Source organism: Cinclus cinclus, chromosome 17 (assembly GCF_963662255.1).
Source record: "Cinclus cinclus chromosome 17, bCinCin1.1, whole genome shotgun sequence".
NCBI classification, from domain to species: domain Eukaryota; kingdom Metazoa; phylum Chordata; class Aves; order Passeriformes; family Cinclidae; genus Cinclus; species Cinclus cinclus.
The window spans coordinates 2,422,720-2,450,553 of record NC_085062.1 but is presented as its reverse complement, the minus strand read 5'-3'; the positions used below and the strand labels follow the sequence as shown (position 1 = coordinate 2,450,553).

The 27,834-nt window shown below is 40.2% G+C and overlaps 2 protein-coding genes across 2 annotated transcripts; one reads left to right on the top strand and one right to left on the bottom strand.

Annotated features, from left to right (window-relative positions):
* Window positions 1-275: 275 nt before the first annotated feature.
* Window positions 276-21,330, bottom strand: MPHOSPH9 (M-phase phosphoprotein 9). Its single transcript, XM_062504568.1, has 23 exons — window positions 21,224-21,330; window positions 20,815-20,965; window positions 19,543-19,632; window positions 16,174-16,640; window positions 15,814-15,937; window positions 15,071-15,161; window positions 13,735-13,841; window positions 13,211-13,324; window positions 11,995-12,431; window positions 11,248-11,406; window positions 10,237-10,324; window positions 9,189-9,407; window positions 8,343-8,390; window positions 7,915-7,979; window positions 7,381-7,482; window positions 5,678-5,815; window positions 5,355-5,530; window positions 4,470-4,634; window positions 4,029-4,149; window positions 3,605-3,708; window positions 2,586-2,791; window positions 2,156-2,224; window positions 276-1,266 (listed from the first exon to the last, which is right to left on the bottom strand). The coding sequence occupies exons 1-23, from the start codon at window positions 21,328-21,330 to the stop codon at window positions 1,165-1,167; spliced, it is 3,450 nt and encodes a 1,149-aa protein (XP_062360552.1). The 3' UTR covers window positions 276-1,164.
* Window positions 21,331-24,167: 2,837 nt separating this feature from the next.
* MTRFR (mitochondrial translation release factor in rescue) lies at window positions 24,168-27,730 on the top strand. Its single transcript, XM_062504536.1, has 4 exons — window positions 24,168-24,183; window positions 25,397-25,706; window positions 26,416-26,658; window positions 27,606-27,730. The coding sequence occupies exons 2-3, from the start codon at window positions 25,431-25,433 to the stop codon at window positions 26,626-26,628; spliced, it is 489 nt and encodes a 162-aa protein (XP_062360520.1). The 5' UTR covers window positions 24,168-24,183; window positions 25,397-25,430; the 3' UTR covers window positions 26,629-26,658; window positions 27,606-27,730.
* Window positions 27,731-27,834: the final 104 nt, after the last annotated feature.

Here is a 27,834-nt window from a genome sequence, read left to right as displayed (position 1 = left end):
AGGTTGCAAAAACAACAGAATTTTTGAGAAGACCACGCAGGGGTTGGACAGTTCTTCATCAAATATCTTAAACCACAGCACTCTAATTTTAGAATCAGACCTTCTCAAGCTTCCTTTATGACAGCTATTGTGGCCCTATAATCACATCATTGGTGGCTGAAGATCTTGAACAAGGACAGAATTTGAAACACACAATATGATTAAAACCTACATTATCGCTGATGTAATATCCCAGAGCCTATTACTGTACTTGGGCAGGAGGAAAAAATCTAATTAAACATTTATTTAATATTAAAATACAAACCAAAATATCAATGTTGGACAGTAATGCAGCAATATGACAACTGGCAAATATGTATTTTTTTCACCGAGACAAAATTGTTTATGTTCACAAATACATGAAATGTACACAAAGAGAACACTGGCATGAAACCCAGTCTGGCACGTGGAACCAGTAACTTCAGGAAAGGAGTTCCAGTTCTGGAGTGTCAGCTGGAGTTGAGTTGTTCACTGGGAGACAGGAGGCTGCTGCCAGGTGAATCCTGGTACTCACAGTATCAAAACACCCCTCACTGTGACTGCTGGGAGACATCAGATAAATCAGAGAAGGGTTTTCCTGCCCCAGCCAGCCCGAGTGCAAGTTTTGCTCACAGTTCTGTCACAATGAGAAACATCCATGTTAAAGGTTTAAATTAAAAGGATTTACCACAGAACAGTGGTTGTCTTACAACACAGGTAACTCATGTTGCTTTTTGTATTAAAGTCCAAAATCTCCTCTTGGCTAATATTTACATCACACCATAAATATTTATAAAATGGTGGAGGAAAACCAAGTGCAAAAGGGTAAGACTACAATTTTTTTTTCCTGAAAACAAGCTGCCTTTTAGTTTCTTATTATAAATCAAATATCACTATTTAAAAATAATCAGTATTTCTAAAAATATTACAATACAGGATAAACATTGATTTCTCAGGTGTAACAAAAATATGTTTAAAATAGAGGTGGCTGTTTGAAGTACAAAATATTGCTGTTTGTAAAGGGTAACATGGTTGCAAAACTACTTTTCAGGGTTTATAAAAATACAAAACGATTTGCATTTACTGAGTGCATCGTTATATATTAGTGCAAAAAAAAAAAGTATATTTGCAGTCAAGAGAGAACTGTCAAAGATTCGCAGAGGTTCTTAAAACATGAAATCTTTTCAGAGTCATTCGTATTAACCCCAAATCTCTATTAATTCTTTCCAAACGATCTTCCAGGGCTTCCTAAAAGGAAGAGTTGAAAGAAAGAACAAAAAGCATTAATAATATATCATAAAATCCAATGTTCCCTCTAAAATTAGGAAACTGCTATTATTCCTATATTCCTGGTATCCTTCTTGAGGCCTCAGGAGCATTGCTATCATTCAAAAATCAGAGTCAGACCTACAAACTTGTTATTTTTATGTTATGTGTTGGCTTTTTAAACACACTTTTCTAAGTACAAAACTCCATGACGGAAACCTGACGAGAATTATGACAGGCTGATAATTAGGGAGGCATATTTAGGAAACAGCTGATCAATGTATTGAGTGGCAGTATTGATTTACTGGAATGCACTTTTAATCTCATATTGATAAATTGATAAAACACCCTGGGATTACAATTTAGGAAACGCTGAAGTTGAAGGCTTTGCAGAGACCTCTAAAAGACAAATTTGAGACTTGTTTTTATTAAAAGACTCTGCAGAGTTTTCCACAGAAAGCACTTCCCTGCATTCCACCTAAACCAGTTATTTTTACCTTCTTGCTTTCTTCTTTGTATTTTCAAGGAGACAAAAACTGAACCAAACCAAAACTGAACTTTTCAATTTCTCCTACAGCACAACATCCTCTCTGCAGCTTCAGGGATCTATTTCATAGTCACTGCATTTTGTTAATGCACTGCCTTTATCTCTCTCCCTCTCAGCATCAGCACAAGATTCTTGCAGTAATTTGGCAAAATGCATCCCATGTACAAAAGATAGAAGATAGTAAACAATATAAAACCATAACATTAAAAAAAAAAATTCCCATGGATTAAGCATACTTACTACCCAGAGGATCTTTGCTCTACATTTTGTATTCTCCACTGTGGAAGAACAAAAGAGAACAGTAATACAGAGAAGCTTTTTCACCTGATTTAGTCTTGCTTGCAAGGTCATTCTTCCACCAGAACAAGGGATTCGGCTCAGTGCAGCCTCAATCTAATAACAGAAAACACTTCAGCTGTAAATTAGTTTCAAGAGCCAATATAAGCCTCCCCAACTCCTCTTACAGATGGAGAGGTGAGGTGTATGGATTACAGACACATGTAGTGTTTTGCTCTTTAACACCATAATACTGTGCCAACCACCACCCACACTGTGTTTGTGTTACAGTGACTTTAATGAATTTAAGGACAGGGAAGGACTGCAAGTAGAGCAGGGAAGGCTAATGGCACATTCCTGACATGACACTGAAGCTGTGGATGAATTTCAGCCATGCATTCCATGGATAAATGGTACCATCCCTCTCCTCTCATACAATTACAATTTGTCACAACTTGAAAACAAAAATAATCTTTGCCTGTTGCTTTTCGTGAGTCAGCTCATCAAAAAGCCTCTCTGTTTCAGCCAGAGTTGTAATCCTTGCTGTGTACTTGAAGTCTTCCTCACAATGTGATTGCTCTGCCTCGTGTCTCTGGCTCCTGTCCTCCCAAGCTGCTGCTTTCTTCATTCCATTACTGACAGATTCAGTACAGGAACTCTGTCTGACACCTGAATGCTGCCTTCCTATCAAGAGAAGAGGGGTCTTTTTATTTGTTTTGTAATTATCTGGGAAATTGTTACACAGGGCAGAAAAAGAAACTAATCACAGCAGAAGCAGTGTGGTTTTGGCAGTGCATGAACCCAGGAGAGGGACGAGCAAAGCCTCAGTCACTTGCCTTGAGCAGCTTCCCAAAGGAATGCTAAACATTTGTATGGGTCATCTTTCAAGTGATCTTTAAAACACAGCATATTTTTTGGTTAACTATCAGATTCCTGTGTTGTACTAATTAGAAATTACTTTTACTGGTACATTTCCAAATATCACCAAGCTGACTGGTTGTCATGCAAACACCAGTCTAAATAAGAGCATGGATAAAACCAAAAAGCAGAATATTGTGACAAGGATTACAAAAATGAGAAAAGATCAATCATTTCAAAAAGTCTGAAACAACTGGCTTTATTAGTTACTCTTTGCTGTCCATAATGCAATGTTTAGCAATAGAATTTTATTAGTATGACTCAGTGTGTACATCTTAATATAGACCCCACTAAGATATGCATTGGATAACTGAGTTAAGCACAGGGAAATGCATTGCCCTTCTTTCTCAATTTAATTATTTCTCTTGTTCCACTGTGTGCACACACACATATACATAAAAATAAAAGACTGTATGAAGAGGATTTCTCTGTCTATAGGAATAAGGCAAGATTTAGAAGATTTTTAAAAGTTGGACTTCACTGAGTAGAGTCAGCTTTTTAGTTAAGCAGCTACTACCACTGTGGAAAGAATTACGGAACAAAAATAAAGAACAGTTTCCCTCCACTTTGACAGATTACCTTCTACATCATCTAGTGAATGAAACTGGAGCCTCTTCCTTGGATTATTGTGCTGTAAAGTAGAAGTAGCACCAGTTTCCAGGTCATCCAGAAGTATATCAAATCTAGAGAACAGGAAGCACACAGCAATTACTTGTTAGAAGTCATGTATGAAGCAATACATTATTTTCTACTTTTTCACCTTTTGGTTGAATAAACAATTTATATTTTGTTTTAGAAGACTTACAGTCTTCTAAATCCTGTTCAGCCATTCTAGATTTTCCCTGACAGATTTTGAAAAGCACCACTTAGCTTCATATTCAGAAATCTTCACGACTCATTTTCAAGGACATTTAATGAACAAGAAACAGCAGCATTAAGCCTGGATAAACATCCTGCTGCTCTAAAAATGATCAGAACACAACTGTATTCACCAGACTCATACCTTGTCACTGTGTTTTCATTTCTGCTGAGCAAATGGCTAAATCCAGGAGAGAGGTTTTCTTTAGGAGATCGTTTTGGGCTGTATGTCACAGACACTGGTGCCAACATTATCTCTCTTCTTGCTGCAAAAGACAAAGTATGTTTATCTACCTCAAAACTCCCCAGTGCAGTACCTCCCACTCATGTGCTTACAGCTTAAAAGAATGCTCTTCAAAGCTGTCTACATGTTTATCTAAATTAGATGAGAAGTGCATCACAACACGGAAAAACTAAAATAAACTTAGAACTCTCACATATTCTGTGAATACAGACACGGTTTGTTCTCAGACTGTCAGAACAATGCAGATATCCTGTCCCTATTTTCCATCTTCCAGAGCAGCCTTTCATGATTTGATTCTACTTTTTGAGTAACACACAAAGCAAAGCTGAGGAAAGCACTGACTGGGAGTGTTGGATTTCCTGTTTGCAGGAGGAAGAGATGATGACCTCTGGCCAGAGGGGGAGCTGAACCGTTTGGGTCTGTGCTGGCTTCTTCCTTTCTCTGGAGATCGGTTTGCAACCAAAGAAGTTTCAACAAACCCAACGGTCTGACGTCGAGTTGATGGCTCTAATTAAAAGGAAAAAAAAAAAGCTGTTCTATTGATCAATCTTTTTCAACACAAGAACTCACAAATATTCCCCTGAACTGAGCTTTTTCTCCCTCACATCAACGCATTTGTGCTGTTTTGCTCAAGTCTCTCTTCCTACTCATGGAACAGACAGTTAAACTCATGAAAAAGGTTCTTTGCAGTGTGTGAGGGAGAAATGATGCTGAGTAACATTGTTTTAATAGAGAAACTGTGGAAATCAGGACAAAAGCATCTTTTGGAAAAGGCTGAAGGACATGCCTGAGGCCCAGAACACAAGCTTTTAAGAAAGACTCCGTGTTTTCTCTAAATCAGTGTTGTTACAACAGCTCAGAGCAATCCCACTTCCTCAATTCCATTCCCATACAACACCATGGAAACTAAAATGGATGTACAGCAGCCAGAGCTTTGTTAGGCCTCCATTAACTGTTTATAAATACTGAGATATTCTTAGAAATGGGGACATTAACTAGTCTTCAGCTTGCAACCTCTACATTCCCCCTATTCTAAACAAATCACTGGGATATCTAACTTGGAATTTTCTTGGGAGAACCCCACAAGTTTGCATGCTAAAACCATTTTTATCCCATCACTGAAGCCTGGTGGACTTGAATGCTGAGAATACCAAAGCCAAAAGACATGCAAACTAAGAAAAGCCAGTAAAGACATGTTCAGGAATATTAAAAAAAAAAAAGAGTTACTAGCTGGTGCATCTTCTTTTTCTGTCTGTGTACCCCAATCTTTAAATATTTTTCTTTCTTCAAGTTCTTTAAAAGCTTTTATAATTGGTGCTTCTGACATCTCATTTTCTTTCTTTTCTATTGTGTTTGTTGAAGAATCTTCCTGTGAGGAGTCTTTCTCAGGAGGAGAATTGTGCCTTAAAGAATGTGAGGTGGTAGAAGGAAAAAAAGAAGATGAAGTATTTTATTTTATATCATATACCCAAACATGAACAGAATAAACAAAAACATGGTGAAATTTGGTTCGGATTTTAGTTTAGTTCAGATTTCAGAAGCCAACCCACCTAGAAGGAATATAGGTTTCTTCCAGCCTGTTGTCTTTGGGGCTTTCCTGGCCCTCCAAAGGCTGCCCAGTGAAGATGGAATATTCAGCTCCTGGTATCAACCACTTTCTCCTGCTGACATCAGGAGTTCCCAACTTGCTGTGGGAATAAAAAGCTTCAAAATTATGAAAGGCTTTGGAGTTTGGTTTTTTTTTGTTTTTTTCTTTTTTTTTTGTTTCTGTTTTACTTTTTAAGAAAAACCTGTGATTTATTCCAAAAAACAAATATATGATAAACTTGTAAATATTGTGGGGAAAAAAACCCTGCTTTTAAAAACACACTTGTAAAGTAAAAATAGAATATTTGGTGGGGGGGAAAAAAAAAAAAAAACATATGTTGCAGTTTCAGTCTAAATTACACAATATGCTCAGAATGCAATGCTCCACAAAGATCTTCCTGTTATTTAATGCTGCTCACTCAGACCCAGGTTTGTGTTGCAAGTAGATCTCAACTAATTAAATGAAAACATTTGGTGGAGATTACTGCAGTAGTTCAGAGCATCTGATCCCAGCTTTCCTTTGGACAACAATTATTAGAAAAATAAAAAACAAAAAACAAGCCAGCACTGATGACCTAAGAGTGACAAGTATCAACTAATAAGCATCAATTACGATATCATTATCATGAGCTATCAAAAGAAAAATCTGATTTCTATTCACAGGAAAGCAGATAATTAGGAAAAAAGTGTCATGTTTACCCAAGCTATGAACTATAGGCACCATTCTGCAAATCTATCCTGCTGGGCATTCAATTGGAATGAAGCTGTCCTTGAGCCTCTGGGATCATTTAGGGACAGATTAACTTCTAAATCCATATTGGCTCTTACGTCCCCCAGTCCCTGATGAACATGGTCTGCCATGTCCAGGCCTTCTTTTTTCTGTTCATTGTTGAGCAGTCTGGTTCATAATTAAAAGAGGTCTGAACAGAAATCTGTCCCTTTAATATATTAATACATCAATTATTTCTGTCTTCATAATAATCAAAATTCAAGTGTCCCCAAGATGCTCCTGTTCAATACATCCAATTGGACGTCCCTAAATCCCATTATTTGTGATTTTGGGCTCCACAGCATCTGTGTTGAAATGGGAGAGACACTGAACAGGCCATAACTGAGCAATGAAAAATCACAGGGGAACGAAGTTTTTCAGGCCTTTAAGATGTTAAAAAAACCAACAAAACCTCAAACAAACAAAACCAAAACACAGAATAACTTGAATTTCTTTAACATAAATTCCCAATTCAAACCAGAGTTTTGAACTGGAACCAGAACTTCCACTCTCCTCTCAGTACAAAGTGTATTTAGAGCCATACTAAGCAGCAATCAGCCTTTCAAACCAATGACACACAAAGAAAACCTCCCATGTCTAACTGGACTACCACACTGTATGCCCAAGATTTTTGTGGAATATGAGAATTCAGCTGAGCAGCAGAGACCTGGCAAACACTCATTTGGGAAGAGTAAAAGCAGTTTGCCAAGTCAGAGATACATTAGCCAGAGTGTTTATTTGGGTTTAATAATTTCTTGGCACATCCAATCGCTGGATTACATCCCGTGTTTAATCTAGTTCAGCCCATGCACTGACCTCATCTTGATCCATTTTTAGCCAAAACATGTTAAAAGCTATTTCAAAACACATTGTTTTCATGTCTGAATGGTCACTTACTTGGCACAAGAGGTTCTTAAACGATTTTCACTTATATGGCGAAGTTTCAGTGCATTTTCATGTTCTACCTGCTTGAGTTGAGCTTCAAGTTTTAAAATTGTCCTTAAAAAGATGCATTATCAGATGATTTAAATGGCATAAAAGAAACATCATATTTCTTAAGTTTTACTCATTTTTATTCAGATATTCTGGATGAAGCAGGAGAACAAGAGCAACTGCTGCATTTCTGTCTATGCATCTCTATCTAAATATGGATAGAAATATGTATTTGAATTTGAATTTAAATAAATCAAGTAATCTGGCCAGAAAGACAGGACCAGGTGACATTGCTGTGGAAGCAGAGGAAATAGAAAAAAAATGCATATCCTAAGTTAATGAGATTTGTAGTTTGTATCACTAGCATGAAGTAACATGAAATGTTTTATAAAATGCAATTAAACTTGAAAGATCTACAGTCCTCACACTCTGGGAGTACATGTTCAGGACATAGTTTGTATTTCATATTGTTAAAACAATAATAAGTTTCACAGTTACCTTTTCAAATCAGAAATCTCTGTATTTGCATCAAGCAATTTGTTTTCAGTCATATTTAATGTATCCTAAAAGGACACAAAGAAAAATGTAAAAAGTCCAGACACAACAGAAGTGCATTAAATAAAACCCAAGTAAATCCAAGTGAGTCTTGAAAGAAATACATCAATTCCACTTCATATTTCAAAGGGTCCATTAAATTTCATCAGCTTTGACTTTGCAGTATTTTTGCTGTTTATGACTGGAGAATAACAGATTCCAGTTGCTTTCCTTTTCCCTCCAAGACTCTGAAGAAGGAAGTTATCGGTAAAAATAAATATGGATCTTTCTGTTTGAGCTTTTTCAAAATATATAAGTTAATTCAACTAATTCCATTGAATAGTATAAAAAATTAGCATGTTTGGGTTTTTAATTATCCACTGTGTGCCTACCTTGACTCTTTCATGTTCTCTTCCAAGGGACTCGTATTCTCCTAAAAGCTAAAACAAAACAAAAGAACACCAACCCACAGTGAGACCACAGTCAATTAACAGTTTTGTTGGCTGCTGTAAAATCATCTCAACAGCTTGGTTAACACATGCAGAAGCACTACAGGGGATACATAATGTACTTTAATAGTATTTGTTAAATTCTTCTTATCACCTTCTAATTGGAACAAAAAGTTATAGACAGGGTAAGAGGAGACAGAGCTACTTATAGAATGCATTTCTAATTTTCAAATTATTTGTCTCTAAAGAAACTGAATGAATGAACTGAATGAAAATTCCTCAGTGACTAAAAGTGACTTTGAAATTTCAAATGTAAAAAAGAAGTTAAAGCATGAAGCAGCTTCTCCAGCTAATACCCATTCTGCCAGCCCATTTAAACATTCCATAAAGCTCTTCCTGAAGAATCAGAGGAACAACTCCTTTGATTCAGTCTCAAATCATACACAATTAACAGTTTCAGCAAGTTGGGATGAGGTATGAAAAGTTTAGTCCATCTCCAAGATGCTTAAGAGAGGAAAAACTACTTTCTAAAATAATTTCATGTAGTAGCTTCAGCTTAAGAGTAATAAAATCCCTGAGACTATTGCAAGGGTTACCACATCAAGCAGACACTTTCTGCCTCAATTGTTTTTAAATATTTTTCAGGTCCACAGTGCCCCCCAACACCCAGCCTAGTAAGAAGTCAGCTGAGGAATTTGTTTTCTTGCTGTGCCTTAAGACTTCCCAGTTGTAAACTCAGGGACTGGCTGTGGTACCCCTGCCAACAGCACCATCCATTTTCTCACTCACATTTTGAAACATTTTGTGTTCTTCCTGGAGCCTTGTGCTTGTATTGTCAGATAACTTGTAAGATAACTTCTCAAAAGCCTCCTCCAGCTCCTTGAGCCTCGATTTCAGGCGGCTGATGGTGTTGTCCTTCTCCTTGTGGCTTGTGCGCATTTCCTCCAGCCGCTCCTGCAGGACTTTGGAATTGTCACTGATGGAATAGAAACGTCCTCTCCAATCTGCCTGGAGGACAGAAAACATTCTTTACAATGTTTAAAACATTCTTGTTCCATCGAAGATTATTTGTTTCAGTTCAAAGAATTACCTTAAAATCACCCGCAGAGAAAACGAGGGTATAGCTGTACATGAACTAAACAAGGATTTTTGCTCTTTGATTTGGAAAGGATGAAAATGAAGACTAAAGCCACTAAAAATGTATTTATTTTATAGGATTGTAAACATCTAGAGGTGAGGACTCCAATCCATCTCACTGACTTATTTCCCAGCATAGAAAAATGTCAAAAGAAGTTGGAATTAGTTCTCTGCAGGTGTCTAACTCTGATGACATACTGTTCAACATTCATGACAAGAGTGTCCTGGTTTTTGACTAATAAATGCAGCTATGCATTAATTTATGCACAAGAAAACAGGTCTGGCCTAGCTAGAAAAACTGCAAATATACCTAAAGAGAGTATTTTTGCCCCAACATAAGTAAGATTTCTTTTATCACAGCTCTAGTAAGTAATTAAAGTGAAATAAAAAAATCTGGAAAATTTAAAGAGAAACATGATAAACACATCACAGTATTTTACTCTTAGACTTTGTTTGATCCCTGCTAACCTGGAAAAAAGTTCATGAGCAAAAGGGATGATGATTCAAGTAGGGAATCCTAAGAAACTCAGGTAGGAAAGTCACTGTGTAATGTGGGCTGATGGTATATATTAAGGAAAAGGTTGAAAGGTTAAAAAAATATATATATAAGTATGGAAGTACTGATCATCTTACTAATGAAAAAGTTCATTCTTTTACCCTTTTACTTAAAAAGCAATTTGATTTAAGAACATATACTTACCACTTGCTTTTCTAGCAGATTATTCTTATTTTCAAGGGCTTTTATGCGAGCACTGGCTTCATTCAGAGCTGCATCTAACTGGTCACACCTATTTGGAACATAGAGATTACAGCAATCTCTTGAAATTTTCAAATAATAAATCTACATTTTATAGCCTTTTTTCCTTCCTCAAGCATCCCCACAAATTTTGATGCCCAGCCTGTGATCTCCCACATTTTTCAGCCCCTGCAGTGTCTCTGCTCAGAAGGGCTGTGGTGGCCTGGGGTGAGAAGGAAAGTGGGAAAACACAAATTTTGTGCAGTATTTCAGCTGTCTAAATTGCAATATGTGTTTTAACTGGCAATAATTATACAGAAATCACACCAGTATTCTTTGTACAAACACTCAAGCTGTAGATATTGAGGCACACAGACTCCAGGGTAAAGTCACCAATGAACTCAGGACTGGTCCTGTGTCACCTGTGGTTGTGACATGGAAGGTACAGGAGAATGATGTGCACCAGCATGACAGGAGAGCACAATTTTCCAACACAAATCATTCCATTACAAATTGCTAAGGAGTACCTCTGCCTGTCAACCATTCCTCAGGAAAGCTTGCACTGGCTCCAGAAAAAGACCCATTTTTTTTCAAACAAGAAAACTGTGGTCCAAACACACATTTACTGTCTAACAATAACAAACTGATCTTCAGAGAAACATGGAATAGCTCGAGTTGGAAGGGACCTTAAAGCTCATGCAGTTCCAACCCCTGTGCCATAAGCATCTCCACAAGATGAGGCAGCTCAGGGCCCTGACCAGCCCCTTAACCAGGGATGGGGCAGCCATAACTTAGCAGCTTCATTAAAGAATGCAAAATTTCTATTTAACAGGGAAACATTAGTATCACAGATGCATGAACTCTTCAGAGCTGAAGAGGGACATAAACTGTTCAAGATATTCCAAACAAGGACACTCAGCCTTTAAGATATAAAGAGCACCATGTAAAGAGAAAGACAAGAAGGACAAACAGTACCTGTCAGCAAGGCTTTGATTGATTTTCTTCAGGTCCTCAGATGCAGCAGTTCTATGGCTTGACTCCAGCTGCTGTTTCAAGCTCTGTATCTCAGAGTCATAGTAAGCTCGTAGATCAGCGATGTGTCGAGCGTGTTTTTCCCTCAGGTTCTGCCTAATCCTATTTTCAATATAAGAATTTTTTAAAAATTCCAGCCATCCACATGACCATGCACTGCTGGATTCATTTGCACATAATGAACTCAGCAAATAAATGTCTCTTACAAAACCCTATTTGCATTCAAACTAAAGCAAAGACAGCTTTTGTCATCTAAGGCAGAGAAGTGTTCACATTAATAGAGGTAGATATTATGATTATTATATACAAATAACTTATACAAACACAACATAAAGCTTTTCTTTTTTTATGAGCCCTCACACATGGAATATATGTCCTGTCTGCTTGTCCATGTGCAAATCATCAGACCTTCAACAGTGAGTGGAGGATATTTATTTTTCCTTAACACAGTAACTTCTGTGCTTCTCTACATTTGATTTTAAAGAGGAAAATAACTCCCCCCCAGAACTTTGAAATTCTCTGCCTAAATGAACTCCCTAACACAGCCAATGAGGGAAGGATGTATTTTTATTTTTATGTATAAAGAGAGATGACCAAGACAACTCACATATTTTGTTTGGTTTATTACTCTTTCATTCCTTTCATGAAAGTACCAAACTTTTGACTTTTAAAAAAGAAAAAATTACTTACTTGGACATTACCACAGGATCTTCAACAGATGCCACTGAAAGGCTGTAATCTGGCAAACTGTTGTCAGCACACTGAGTAACAGAAGATGGAGTCAGAGTCAGTGTTTCTTCCTCCTCAGTGTTGACTGAATGATCATTGTCAGCATCCCTGTATGCCACTGGGAAGGGAGAGCTGGCCCTGTTTTCACTCTGGAATGGGTGATTTCTCCACAGGTCCAAGTGCACAGCTCTGCTGCTGGCAGGCTGTGTTGGAGAATCATCTAACTGAGATGAATGACTTGTCTGTGAAAAAGAGTCTGTGTCACAATGACTTGGAAATCCGTGCTCTGCCATAGAGTCTGGAGAAAAGGGAGTGGAGTCTTCAGGAGTATTGAAACAACAGCTTCCCTGGTTCTGCTGGCCTGGTTTCATATGCAGAGTTGGGTCCAATGTCAAGATCTAGGAAATAAGTTACAATGCTAAAAACATTGTGATTTAACTCCATTTACAAGAATGAAATTTATCTAAAGGCATCAGTAAACCTTATCACATACTTCAGGTATTATATTGAATAGCATTGCAATCATTTGGAAAAGACAAATAAAATGAAGGCACTTTAACACTGAAATGACAATGCACATTCCCAAAAACTGCAACTTGAGTTTCTAGGTTTCCATTAATAAAGGACATATCCAAGATCTGTAGCTTTCTAGAAAACCTCTGAAATGTCAGTTATGCAACCTGAAGGACAATGATGTCTGTTTGTGTGTTGAAACAGTAACTTTGCAGGTTTACAAAAGCACTTCATCAATTACCTAAACAATACAGTCACACAGCAGCCACCATTACAGGGTTATGTACAGGACTGAGAGCTGTATAGAAAAAAGGGGTACGATAAAGAATCATTTTCACAACCTCTGCCTGTTCTGTCTCATGGGTGGAATGAATTTATCTTGTGAGAAGCACTGGGAAAAACCTGCCACTGCAGCTCCACGTGCAGCTCAGCAGCAGCAGATCCATCCCCGCAGCATCCTCAAGGTTGTGCAGCAAAGGTGCTTCTCTGCTCAGGCTGTTCTCAGAGGTTCTTTCAAGCTGGATCCTTTCCCAAGCTGCTTCATCCCTGGGCTGCTCAAACTGCTGTTCCAGCACAACACTGGAGGTGGCAGCAGGGCCCAAGCCGTATGAAACCAGCCCAACACATCCTCAACCGACAGGTGAAGTAAAGAAATTAATGTTACCTCTGGTGGGTGACTTGGCTGGGAAGAAGGCATAAAACTCTGCTTGTTTTCCCTTTGTCTTTTATGATAAATATCCTTCAGTGATGATAGCTTCTTTTCATCAGCAGAAGACAGCTTCAACAGGCAAAATTGCTACATTACTTTTTCTGAACACAATCCACCACCCCCAATGGAGATAAGCAAGTTCTGGGGTGGGTTTAGCTAATAAAGCAGCTCAGAACAGGCAGCTTTATTCAATGCACCCAGCTAAAAAAGGGTTTTTAACAAGGCACATACACCTTTAACATATTAGTGACTTCTTATCTCCTATACACAGTTTCTTTTGAATGACAAAAGGTTAGTAAATTCCAAGTGAGGTTAGTGGGGTACAGGAATAAGGAAGAGCCAGGGTACAAGAGACTGAGATGACAGAAGAGATCTCACAGAGAATGTAACTTCTGGAGGGTTGGTTCTCTCCATCACAGGCAAACAGCAAAGACAAAAAGAAACTACATGACAACTTTTAAACATGTACAAAAGTTTACCTGAACTGGTGATACTTTTGTGGAGAAAACATCAGGCAACTCACTTCTGAGATTACCTGGTAAAGTGTGATACATCTCCTTTTCATCTAACTTCCAGTATGAAAGTCCTAATAAGAAAAAATTCCAAAAGAAGATTAAATCTATAGATTTCAAGCTCGCAGCTTGAAACAGGAATTCAAAATCCATTAGTAAAATGTTATTTTGTCAGTAACAAGAATGCTGTATTAGTTATTTGCATCTACTGCTTAAGGATGTCATTAGAGCATTTGTTACCAGGCCAGGAGTTACCAAAATCTCAATGCAAAGCACAGGCAACATGAGTCTCACATCACACAGAACCAGCAACAAAAGCTATAAATCAGTTAAAACACAAAGATTTGTTGTTCAAGGGGCAAACCCTCATTTACCACAAAATTGTATTTCTAATGATTCCAGTATAGCACTTCAAACTGGGACCACCCAAGGAATAATCCCAGGCAGCCAACTGATATTACAAACTCTTCAATTTGTGCAGCACTCTGTAGCATGCAGAGAAACTACCAGGACTAAGAGGGATGGCACAAGAGGAACAGGCACAGCCTCAATCCCACTTCAATTTCTTAAGTGTGTCCCTCTTTTAGTGGCTTGTGAAGAAGCAATAATTATACACAGTTTGCAGGGCTGCATCTCTGTGCCCCTGTTTGTTTGTTTGTTACTGAAATGAATCCACCCTGTCATGATCAAAATATGTGAATTAGTTGTCTGGCTTTGTTTTTTTTTAAAAAAGCAATAACCACAATCCCCAAACCCATGCAAATCTACCCCCAACCACCCCTCATATACACCCCCAAAACAACAAAGCCAAACCTTACCAAAACACAAAAAAAGCAACGCACCCCCCAAAATTAAAGAATCACCATGTTACACACTGCATTATTTTGTTCTTGTCTATTTACACAATTATTGAATCATGTCCTTGGCTTAAAGGAATTCTGCATCTGTTACCATGAATTCTTGTAATTACCACACCACTGAGCTAATATTTGATATCCTACCATGATATTAACAGTAATTTCATTATGAAACAGTTTACACACAAAGTTTAGCTCTGAAATGCTGAGAAATTCAGAAAAAAAATCCCAACTGCAGCATGTCCTACATCTGGTAGCAGCAATCCATAGGAGCTGCCATCAGTTTGAAAACAGGAGCAAGAAGCAGAATTAATGCTACAGCAAAGCTTGTCAGTGCTTAAATCCTCCTCACCTCCCTGAAGTTATTAGAGATGCATTCCAGTAAGAGTTTCAAAAATGAGAATTCAAAATAAAGGGAATTTTTAAGTACAAGAAATTTACTATACCTGAACCTTCTGATACTACAGAATTCGGACTTTCCTTGGGTTGATTGAGGTAAAAAGTGTATGGTGGCAAAGCAGCATCAGTAAGATTTGTCTAAAATTACAATGGTGAAACAAATTCAGAAGGAAAATCACAAAGCAAGGGGAAAAAAAAAAGGGTATAATGTTTAAAAATTGCATATAAATGTTATTAGTCTTTTTAAGCAAAGAGATTAAACAATTATACAGCATGATCTAAACCTACAGAATTTATATTGAGGGTAATCATAGCCAAAAGTGGAACTAAGCTAAGCCACATAATTAAACTGCTATTTCCTAAAACATGTGCCTGTGTTTTGGTCCTGGGCAAAGTAGTTAATACCTTAACACACAAAGAATCCTGTGTGCCAGTAGAGGTATCACCAGCTGAAATCAAAGATCCTTCAAAAATTACAGGGCACAATAAATAACCACAACATGAAGCCTCAGCTGAGTCTGGCCATGATCTCTTCAAGGAGAGAACATGTGCCACTCAGGGAGGTGGTAAGACAAAAATTAAGTAATCAATAAAATAAGCCAAAATAGCTCTGTGCCTAAGTATGGAATGATCCAAGAAGTAAACTTTGCCCACACAAACTTTAAATACGTGAATTGGAATTCAAATATTTAAAATTTGAAAGTACATGCTGAATGAGAATATGCTGTTAACTCTGAAAAAGTTATAAGTATCATGTGAGAAAATCATAATGAAATAAAAACAGACTTACATTCTCAAGTGGTAATCTCTTCATTCTCTCATTTTCTTGCATAGAGTTCACACATATTTCATCTGCAGTTACTCTTTTTGGTTGGGTTTGTTTCAACTTCTGTGCCCATGATGTTAAAGATTTACTAGACAGTAAGAAACACACACACACACACCTTAAGGTATTTTCTCTAAATATATCTACAGCAGCAAAACACTGGAAATGCAGACCTGCATCATTCAGAAGCATCAAGCTAAAAATATATATTTATCTATCAAGCAGAACATCAAGAGGCTCCATTCAACTCAGTTATCCTCCCAGCTTTTACTGAAAGGAGATCGTCTGTAATAAATTAACATATTTGCAAAGTTCATCACCTACCTGGGCTTTTTCCCACGTCGATGATCTTCATCAGCTTTGTATTCAAACCCAGCGGGACAAACTAACACATCGCTCCTCCCCAAAGAATGATTTCCGTCTGTGTTTTTTGCTGGAAGGTCTCTTTTCTTTTGAGCTCTGTCTGGATCACGGCGCAGCCCCGCTCCGGGGGGAGTTTGCAGGGTTCGGTCCGCGCCGGGCTGGGCAGGGCTCAGCTCGGAGGTGGACAGGGAGCCATAACCACTGTTCATGGAAGCCTCGCTGCTCACACATTCCTGCTGCACCTCCGGGGCCTCGCTCTGTGCTTCCCCTTCGCTGCACCTCAGCTGGCTCACGAGGCTCTCCTGCTCCTCAAACGCCTCCGAGCGCATCCCCACGGAGCTCGGGATGGAGGGAGAGGTGTCGGTGAGCAAAGCCCGGCTCCTGCAGCTCTGCAACCTCACCAGCTGCTTTATCTCATCCTGAATCAGCTGCGCAGGGGAAAAGGCACAGCTCCCGTGAGATCCTGCCATACATCACATTCCTACCTTGATGCATCTTTGATTCGTGCTAGCAGCGGGAGATTTAGAGTATTTATTCCATACAACTCCAAGTTTTCATGTGCAGACGTCTCATGCATAAAGTAGATAAATACATATTGTGCATAACAGTAAAATGTCCATGAGAACAATCCTGAATTCCATGCAGTGAATTACGAGTCTCAGTAGTCACTTATTCATGTAAAAAACATGCATGAATGTATTCACTTACTGCCCTCAGAACTACAGTTACATACCAGCAGCTAAAGAAATACAAACTATCCAGGTGTTTGGCTAAATTTAGGTCTGAAACACTTCTTCACTTGGATACACATTTTTAAAGATTACAAGGATGCTTTAATGGAAGTGTTAACCATTACTCTATTATGAAAATAGGAATAATGTACCTCTGCAAGATTATTGCATAAAACTGGACTTTAAAAAACCCAATTTAGATATTTTGCTGTTAGGTTCATAAGGTACAAAATTCTACATTTTGCTTGCTTTGGTGTCTGATGGAGTGGAGCAAACCCATAACTGGCTCACTAGATTTAACAGGTCACTTACTCTTTAGTCTGCAGTGTCTGACAAGACTCATTTCAGTACATTAGGTAAGTAATTTTTTTAAGTTCTAAGTTTTACAGTTGTGCACTGGCAATACTGAAACAGCTCTGAGAAATAATTAATGCTTTTGCTAAGGGCTGTGAAGAGATTTCACATTTGTGCCTGTGGCCAGCACTTCTGAAGAATTCAATTGAGATTACTGAACTGCAGGAGCACACAACTCTTGCTCGTGACAAGACAGAACACAGAATTGTTTTCAAGAATATATTTCAAACTAATTCCCTCAGGAAAGAAAGAAGAAAAAAACTTGCAATAATTTGAAGAACATGGAACTCATGTGTTTTTGCAGCTCTACAGTACATTACTTGAATGTGAATAGCAACTGCAGAGCACAAATTGAACAAAAATGATTTATTCTCTCAAAGAAAAAAATAAAAAAGACTTAATTTCAGAGGAACCTACGTGATTTTTTATTAACTTGCAATAGAACAAACAACTGAACTTCAGTTCAGCCTTTCTCTGCCAAAAATAACAAACAAAAAACTTGTGATGAAGTTTCCTTCCACTACGAAGTTTTGTGTTCTGCTAATGATTTCAATCATGACTGCAGCAATCATTTGTATTTTAATTCTGTGTTTCAGCTGTCAGGAAGGTAGGGAAGGGAGAACAGAAGGGAGAGAACAGAACTGGAGTGGGGGGAAAGGAGATCAGATTCACTGCTGACATTCAGTCTTTGTCATTAATACTCTGTGCAGGAAAAGTGAAATGCTCCTATTCCAATTAAATTGCATTTTTACTTCTTTTTGCATTGTCACAAATAACTGCAAGAGATGGCGGGGGGGAAAGAGAAAAATAAGATGTGCTTTCTACAGTTTTGGGATTGTAGTTTTGTTTTTAAAATCTCTTTGATAAAGTCTGATCTTGGGATGATCCATAGCTGGTGACAGCTTGTCCCTGGCACAGTTATCTTTTATGGTATAGATCACATAAGCCAAGGGCTGACCCCACTGATTCCAAAAGGAACTCAAGGTCTTTTTATGCCTATTCTCACATGGATGGAGATTTTTATAAGCACAGCTGCTCTTGAAATGCAGCATGGAGCAAACCTTTTCTCAGAGTCATGTCAGTGCTGATGCAGCACCTCGCTTTTCTGCCACACAAAGTAGATTATTGTTATTTTTGTGTCTTCTTATTACTCTCACTAGCATGTGAGTTGCCTGTTTCAGTGTTTTCACTATGTCACTGGCACACCAGTGTAAGTTTGTAAGTTTGGAATAGCTCCATCTATTTCATTTAATGCATTCACACAACTCAGTTATAGCTGTTGATTTTGTATTTAGTGTGGCAACCCCTGCAGTGAGTCCCTGCTGACACCACACCCTCAGCTCTTCCAGAGGTAGCCTTTCCTATTAAAAAAAAGACAAAAACCAGCAAAGCCAACACAATGGATTAGTAAAGACTATGATCAGCAACGAGTGAATCAAACCACTACAGAAAGAAGAAGGAAAAACAGGGGTAAGGAAACACAAAAATAACAAGATGGGAGGGAGGGAGGGAGGGAGGGAGGGAGGTGAGGCAGGAGAAACAGGATAAAAGGACAGTACCTCTTGGTAATTCAGTTCAGGAACTGTTGATTACTACTAGTGTGGAGGGCATCAAGAAAGGGAAGGGAAAAACAGCAACCAAAATGATGAAGATATTAAGCATTATATATTTATAGTATTACTGTCTCTTATATACACACATATACATTTCTTCTGTTCTAATAGATAAATAGGGTTCAGCAAAAATATGAACCTTCACATGGGTTATTTTTCATTCTTAGAAAGGAAACTGTTCAACTGAAGGTGAAATAGGTGTTCAGCTATTACACTGATTGTTTTCCTAGGCTATATACTCTCTGGATGAGGGGACGAGAAGTTGTATAACATTTTTTAATTAAAAAAAAAACTATATTGTCTCAAAATTAGAAATTATACAGTCTAACAGTTAATAAAAATCATGTACCTACAAAATCCCATTAGCATGTGAGCATCCTGAACCAAACGTTTGTGAAAACAAAATTATTGAAAGCAAATAACCCACAAATCACTCCTGAAATTGTTCGTAACAGTTAACTGTTAATTAGCCAAGGCTGTCTCAAATATGCATCCTTTAAACTGCATTCCAATGATCCACTTCCATTAACTGCCTCTCTGCATTGCTTCGGAGGAATGTGGAGCTGGAGGCAGGAAAAAAAAAAAACAAAAACATTCAGCCTTATCTAGCTCCATGAACAGTCATTTCTTACCTGGATTTGATGGTGGAACTGCTCTTGCTGGGCATTTATTTGTTCCTGGCATTGTTTTTCTACCAGTCTCAGTAGCTGTAGCCACCTTGCCTATTAAATCACAAAGTAAAATAATTAAAGCACAGAAATATTGCACCTCTTACCTTTTTCTCTGGCTACAAATAGTTTTGCAATCCTATCCTAGGTTGTTCACATAATACAAAGTTGAGTAACAGCACCGTGGTTGCCCACCCCACAGTACATCCAGCCCCCACCATGCCAATCAATGGAAACTAAAAGTAGGAACAGCTGCCAGCAGAGAACAGGCAAATTCTGGAAAGGTTGATTCCAGTTCCATCAATTATAGGCAATTCTAAAATTGAGAATTAAACACCCTTCTGTCCATCCACTTCAGTAAGAAACTCCTCCTCTCAGCAATCCAGCTAAAGGCCATGATGCATAATTATGTCATGGAAATAAGAGACAATCTTAAAAAAAAATCAAATATACAGCATTCCTGAAACATGGCAAAAATCTGATGTTTAAAAACTATTTTGTGCTAATGTTTATGGAGCCTGGTGCTTGAAGCACAAGACACAGACATCAATATTCTGTTCCTGGAGGTGTTAAAGAGAACCCAAATTAAGCATCTGTCAACACACACTTGGACAGATCCCAGCCAGGAAGCTCAAAAATCTGCAAGAACAAGTCCATGGTGTGGAAAACTGGTGTTCTTTATGATGACTAAAAATAATAATAAAATCCAAAATACAAAAGGACAAAAAGCGTTCAAAAAAGTATTTGGGAGAATTAGTTCTTTGAAACCACATTATTATTTTTGCATTGGTTTAAATCTGGAAACAAACTAATCACCTACACATCTTCACAAATGGGTAATACAAATAAGTCAAGCAAAACAGAACCATTTTTAGGGAAAAAAAACCCTTCTGATTTCTAGGATCACTTCAGACCAGTTTGATGTGATACACTTTTAATGGTTTAAAATTTTCAGTTCAAAAACTCACTATCTTTATTGTAACTTTGGGGGAAAAAAAATGTTCAGATCCATATTATAAAACACCAAGATATAAAGACAAATTATTGTAAAACACTAAGATAAAATTGCAGTAAAATCCAGCCAGGTGATTAGTTCATTTATTATAAAAGGATCTGTCCCATCATTAAGAATAAACACAGATCTTGCTGCTGAATTATATAATTAAATTTGTCTTCCAAAATGCAAAGCAAATCCATTAATACCACTTTTTAAAAGTAACCTTTAATATCAAATACCTCACAGTTCCTCACAATTTCTGAGTCAGCATGTCCAATGTTCTGGATATCTTGCATAAAGGAGGCAAGCAGCTCAACAGAACCAGGCTTTAATGAGGACCTGGTATTCCCTGAGTAATCAGAAACTCCATTGGGATTGGATGAAGGACTTCTAGTGAAACAGGAGGAAAAACAGTTCAATTATTTATTGTGTCAGGTGTGCAACACAGTGGCCCAAAACAATACACTACTCTTAAAACACAATACTTGTCTGCCAGAAGAGAATTATACACTCAATTTACATTAGGACTCTCATAATGTTGAAATAAAAATTTCACTTTGATACCAATATTACTGTGAAGGCATGCTAACTCAGCAGAACCAAAATAATAAATAAAAGTATTTGTTAGTGATTTCTTCAGCACGTTACCTGTTAGAATTCAAGTTACAGACAGAGCTGTGGATGTTTCTGACATCAGAGTCTGCAGAGGATGAAGGGGTTTCTTGAACAGAATTCACCACATCACTGCTTTCCATATCTTAGTCCCAAGTATGACATTACCCTGAAAACAGAGAGAAATAAGCATCACCCTCCTTCTTTAAAAATAACATTTCACTTAGTTGTGTAAAGAAATAGAATTGGAATTGAAGAGACAGTTTTGTCACCCCAGAAAATGCAAATAATCCACAGCCAGGCTCCCTCCCTTCTCCTGTGCCAGCCCTGCAAACAGGAGCTGCTCAGTCAGCCTTGTACCTGCTGGGCCTCCCAAAAGTCCAAGAGATTCCTGACACATCCAGCCTGGGCTGTAAAGGATGTCTGAATGCAAAACATTCCAGGTAAAACTGTGCTCTTGGGGTTTGGTTGGTTGGTTTTTTTTAAACCCAGGGCTCTACAGACCACGTGCAAGGAGTGAAATCTCCTATTATTGATGCACTTAGATGTGACTGAGGATCTGAACCTCCACTGGAAGAAGTGCACTTGCCAAAAATAATAAAACTGAGACCAACAGAGTTAGACTCAGGTCAATCAATTCTGCCATTTCTGTGTGTAATACTCGGCTCACTTTTTTCACAGATCACTTGCTTCATTGTTATTATATAACATTAAATCAGAAAGCTTTGAAATTGAACTACATTTCTGACCGAATAATAAAACAACAACAACAAAAAAAAGGAGTCAAACAGGAATCCTACAATGATTAAAACAGCAGCTGGCTAACTGAAAGCATCATAAATAAATAAATACACAATAGTTGGGCCACAGTCTTACAGCACTCAAAGCATGTTGGGTGTACAGAGATTAAAATATTCTTCCAGTTCACATACTTTCACTAAGAAAACCCTTGAAACACATTAATTAATCAGTTCTTACACAGGGCTTATTTCAGCATGTTCTACACCCTGGTGAATTCAGCCTGTGTTCTAACACTGAAGAAAAACCTTATCATTTTCTGGATGGAGAGCAAAAAGAGACATTAAGAAATAACATCTTGATAGTCTGATAATGCTAAGAATAAATTTCTGCTGCCTTAGAGAAGCACAACACCTCCAAAGCACGACCATTCCTCTTTGCAGGGCTTACCAAGACATGCTGATGGGTTTTACAGATTCAAGTTTTCATTATTTGCACGTTCTTGGACATATATCTCTAACAGTTTCTCAAGTATCAAACATTTTCACCAGAAGGAAACTAATGGACAACTGCCCTATTTCTTCCTGTTTTACTGGAACCTGCTTGGCTTTAGCAAAAATTTCTCTTGGGTACTCACTCACTCTCTCCTCTGGGTAGAGCTGAAAATGCCAGAATTGGAAGGAAGTTATCACAGACACACACATTCCTCTGGCAGAGCTTCTTGGGATAAAGAAAAGAAGAAAAACACTGCTTTCTTCTTTTGCTAGAGGTCAGAAGTCTGCAAAACTTGGAGGTTATCAGGCTGCTAAGGTGACAGTGAAAGCTGAGGCTGGGAATGTCACTGGAGCAGTGGATGGGGGCTGCATCAGTCACCCCCGAATCCCCAGGATGGAATCATGGGTGACCTATCTCAGCAGCACAGCAAATGGGTGGGACTTAGCAGTGACACAGGCTCGTTTCATAACCTCATTACAAGTCTGTTCTCGATTTAAAAAAAAGATATATATATATATTAGCGGGTTGTAAGTATGCTGCGGGAGCGCTGTCATCCATCGAGCCCACAGCACGGCACGGTCCTTATACGGCCACGTAGCTGCAGAAAGGGCCACGGATGGAAAAAAAAATAAAAAGAAAAAAAACAAGCCGCGAGTGTTTTTAACTCAGAAAATCGGCGCTGATTTCGATGCAAACGCCGGCGCCAGCGCCGAACACAGAGCCTGTGAGGTTCAGCATCGCCGCTGAGCCCGACCCCATCCCTTCCCATCCCTGCCCACCCATAAGCGGTGACAGGCGCCGCCGTGCCCCCGCCACCAGGCCCCCATCTCCCCACGGACCCTGAGGGACCCCAGAAGGGACAACGAGTCCCGGGGCTGCAGCGCCCCAGGCTGTCCTCAGGAGCCGCGCGGGCCCCAAGGGCTCAGCCCCCGCAGGGACCCCTCTCGCTACGTCTGCCCCTCGGGGCCGCCTCCCGTCAGTCCCTGCCCCCCTCCCCGGCTCCGTGTGTGCCCCGTCCCTCACAAACACCGCGCTCCGCCCGCTGTCCCCAGGCCCCTCACATGTCACCCCTCACTCGGCGCGGCCCCTCCACGGTCCCGTCCCTGCACCGGCGCCCCCTCCCCGCCCGGCTCGGGCCAAGCCCCGCCCCCGCGCCCTCATTGGGCGGCCGCTCCTCGCGCTCCGCGATGTTGACAGCGCCGCCGATTCCTACTGGCTGCAGCGCCCGTCACTCTGCGGAGGAAAAGGGCGGCGCGCCGGGGACGGCCTCGCGGCTCAGGAACCGAGTGCGGGGACCCGGCCAAACGCAGCGGCGCTACCCCAGCCGCCTGCCCGCGGGCCCGCTCGCTTCATACCCGCATCGCCGGGAGCCCACGGCGCCCGGCAGCCACCGCCTCCTCCCGCGGCCGTGAGGCGACGAACAAGCGCGGCCGTGCGCCGCCCGCCCGGCGAGCGGCGGCCGAGAGTTTGGAACGTGGAGACGGGGGTAGAGGGCGCTCCGCACTGAGCCCGGCCCCGTGATTGGCCGCCTCGAGCGCGCGCCAGCCCGCGCCTCCCGCGCTGATTCGCTGCGCGGCAACGCCCGCGCGCCGCCGCCAGGGGATTGGCGCGCGCCGCCGCGCGGTTCCCCGAGAGAACCGATTGGAGGGCGAGCGCAATCCCCGCCCCCTCGAGCGGCGATTGGCTGTTCCACATGTCAATCACCAAGGCAGCACCGCCCTCCGAGCGGCGTGCGCATGCGCGGTGCGCGAGGGCCGGTGGAGGTGAGCGCGGTCGGGGTTTCCGTCCGGGCTCCGCTCTCGGGTCTCGGCTTGTCCCGGGTCGGGCTCCGCTCCGCTCTCGGGTCTCGGCTTGTCCCGGGCCGCTCCGCTCCGCTCTCGGGTCTCGGCTTGTCCCGGGCCGGGCTCCGCTCCGCTCTCGGGTCTCGGCTTGTCCCGGGCCGGGCTCCGCTCCGCTCTCGGGTCTCGGCTTGTCCCGGGCCGCTCCGCTCCGCTCCGCTGGGAGCCGTGCTCCGAGCCCGACCCCAGCCCGCGGGGCTGCCGCCAGCGGAGGAGGCCGCGGCGGGGCGCAGCGCTGAGGGAAATTGAGTAAATTCGGTATTTTCTGTGCTTACTTCTGCTTTAGGGTTGTAGTGTCCCAGCAGCAGGAATAGGCCGAGGGTGATCGTGATTTTTTTAACCTTATCAAGAGCTTTCAGTCCTGGTTTCAAGAGAGCTTACAGAGTAAGAGTATTAAACCTATTAAATAAAGGCTCGTTCAGAACTAGCCAGAAATGCTGCTTGGTTTTCTGCATGTATTCTTCATTTTAAAATGTTACTAACTTCTCTGGAGGCTGCCAATAAAAGTTTTCTTTTAATTATTTTTTAATTTCAACAGTTAAGTTCAAATTTTCTGTTTATTGCCAATTGACACTTTACACACTGAATTATTTTCTTATGAGTCAAAATATTTCAAGCATAACAGCATGTCCTGTTTTAATTGCTTGCCTAATGCCTTGCTGAAGACTGACACTTGACAGGAGTAGGAGCTGACATTCCTCATTATCCATGAGGAAAATGCACACTTCCAGGCATGCTTTTGTGCCTTTGTTAATAATCTTGTTAATACCTTGACCTGGGAAAAATCAGGTTCCCAGTGAGACTTTACAGGTCACACTGGAAGACTGAAATAACCTCTTTTCCCTCTGTTGTTCTGTTTTTTTCTTTTTATATGTTTAGTATTTTCTGAGTGTTGGTAGGAGTATTCTTTCATTTGCTGTTCTCCAGATCCCTTTCAAAATATTTTAAGAAACGTAATTTCATTGAGAACCAAAATTCTATTCAGCATGGTAATTATTTCAAGGTAAATGCCTGTGAAACGAGTTCAGATAACCTTGAAAATAAATCTGAATATTGAAATACTGCCCAATATATGCAACTAAAGTAGCTCATCCTAAAACAAGGATTCTCGTGGGGAAACTCCACTCTCCCGTTCCAGGTTTTGTTCCAGAGAAGCCGTGTGCTGTTTCTGCATGAATGTTCCAAGTTTATTTCATTTTGCATTCTTACTGAGAGGGGTGCAAACACCATCATGGACTCGGTGGATTTTGAGGAAGCAGCAGATCTCTCTGCCCAGTGTTCCCTTGCTTCAGGCAGAAAGGAAAAGGAACTCTCTGAATCTCCTTGAACTAAGTGAGGCAGAATTAGAAGAACAGTTTGTGAGAGGTGATGGTCCAGGAGGTCAAGCCACAAATAAGACAAACAACTGCGTTGTCCTGAAGCATATTCCATCTGGGATTGTAGTGAAGGTAATTGTGCTTTATTTTATTGAGTCACAAATTGTTTCAGGACTTTCAAGCCTCCTTTCAGAATAAAGCATAATCACAGTGCTGATGGCATGAAGGAAAAGTTTATATATATATATATATATATATATATACATATATAAATGTAGTAAAAAGTTTCACCAAGAAGCAGTCTGGGCTGTCAGCAGATAAATAAACTTGGGGTCAGAGCTGCTTTTCCTGTCTTTGCCACCCAGTTACAGTTTTGTGGTTTTCAATTAAATGAGTCTTCATTGTAGCTGCTATCTGGTGCCAGCTGTCCCATTCCTGTCCCTCATGTGAGTTAGAATCTCTTCCTTAGCAAGTTGATCACACTCACTCTGCAGATCTTTCTAAGCATTTCTCTTACCTACTTCTTGTGGATTAATACCTTGAAATTAATCTTTACTTCCTGTCACAAGGGGAAGACACAGTTAAGTTAAACTCAAGCAGCTTTCCAAGGTAAGATGGGAAGCATTAAAGATTAATGCAGAAACCTGACGAGTGACAGTAGCAAATAATCATTAAAATATACTGGATTTAAAAGTTGCAGCTGTTACTGGTGAGAGGATGCTCTTGGCTTGGGGAGGAGGGGATTTTCTTTATGTAATGGTAGGAATATATAGACTGAAAGGGAAAGCTGAAGAATAAACAGCTTAAAGTTTCAGTAAAAATGTCCTTTGTATTCCTTCAGTGTCATCAGACAAGATCAGTGGAGAAGAACCGAAAGATTGCCAGAGAAATCCTGCAGGAGAAAGTTGACTTTTTCTACAAAGGCAAAGACAGTGATGTTTTTAAAGAGAAGAAAGCATCAGAGAAGCAAAAGCAGGAGAAAAAAAGAAGAGCAAAGGAAAACTTAGAAAGGAAAAAGCTTTTTAAAGAGATGCAACAACTGGAGAAGGAATAAACATGTGAAATACTGACCTGCCCTAGCAGGGTAAGAGAATTGTTTGTCATTAGACCCAAATAGTTTTCCAACTAACAAATGATGCAGGGCTTCCTAAGCACAGCTGAAACCCTGGTGCTGACCTGCTGTTCCTGTAAAGCTGAGGAGATAAAAGCACACTCGTGTACTCCTGCTTCTCCCTGCCATCATCTCATTAATCACATTTAGCAATCAGTTTTTCTGCCAAGTTCAGGAGATAAAAGAATCCTTGTTACAGAGGAGCTATAAGCTTCCCACCATTGTTAGCACAGACCAAAAAAAATCAATAGATTTCCTTCTGTGCAGGTGACACCTTGGGCTGCTTCATGGGAGCTCCAGCACATGAGAACAGCACTAAAAGGTTCTAACTTCCCATCCTTACTCAGGCAGTGCCTTCAGTGACATAAATCCTTTACAAACTGTGACCAGGTTTGGGTACTGGTTGTGATGGTGTGAACTGAGCTGCTGATGGAAGAGACACCAGTCACTGGTTCACATCTGTCAGCTGAACAAATGTTCTGTCCTACTCAGCTCTGGATGAAGTTTAACCAGCAGCTTTCCAGAACTTACCTGGAGTGGTGCTGAGCACTGGGGCACAGGGAGGGCCCTCCTGCAGGTAAGGGATGGTCACTCATGGCCCTCCAGTTCAGGGGTAAAACTGAGTCGTTACAGATAAAAAATAACCTGTCTTGGAAGCTGCTTCCCAAGCAACAAAGTCCAGTTCATCCAAGCTGTGAATTAATTAATTAGAGTTGTTTATTATGTTTATGCTGCAGTTCAGTTTGGCCACGTTGGTACCTTCACTCATTTTGACAGTTTCCCATTTTATAGGAACAAATGTAGCTGAGTTTCCTTTGTCACCATTGCTCTGAAGCCACTCCTGAAGTACATTTTTCCCAGTTTTATCCTGTTAAGAACTCCAGCAGCTTAACCAGAACTTCTCTTTCACCTTTGGACAGCACCCTCACCAGCTGCCACCATGTTTTGGTCTTCAGCAAAGACCCAAAGCCAGAGTATGGATTTTGAAGGCAAAAGAGGCTTCTAGAACTTCACCTCCTTGTCCCAGAGACTGCACCCTGTGCCATGGATGGAGTGCTTCAGCAATCTGCATTCCCCTTCCCTTGTCCTTTCCTGAACTCCTGCATAAAGGTTAAATTTTTATCTGTTGACAGTTCTTGCTCCTGGAGT

Excerpts from the sequence above, each read along its gene's own strand:
- MPHOSPH9 (XM_062504568.1), bottom strand. The coding sequence starts at position 21,330 with ATGGAAAGCAGTGATGTGGTGAATTCTGTTCAAGAAACCCCTTCATCC. Across the intron at positions 13,325-13,734 it reads CAAAAGTATCACCAGTTCAG|CTGTCTTCTGCTGATGAAAA; the intron begins GTAAACTTTTGT and ends TGCCTGTTGAAG. Across the intron at positions 4,635-5,354 it reads AAAAGAAGATGCACCAGCTA|AGCCATCAACTCGACGTCAG; the intron begins GTAACTCTTTTT and ends CCTTTTAATTAG.
- MTRFR (XM_062504536.1), top strand. The coding sequence starts at position 25,431 with ATGAATGTTCCAAGTTTATTTCATTTTGCATTCTTACTGAGAGGGGTG. Across the intron at positions 25,707-26,415 it reads CATCTGGGATTGTAGTGAAG|TGTCATCAGACAAGATCAGT; the intron begins GTAATTGTGCTT and ends GTATTCCTTCAG.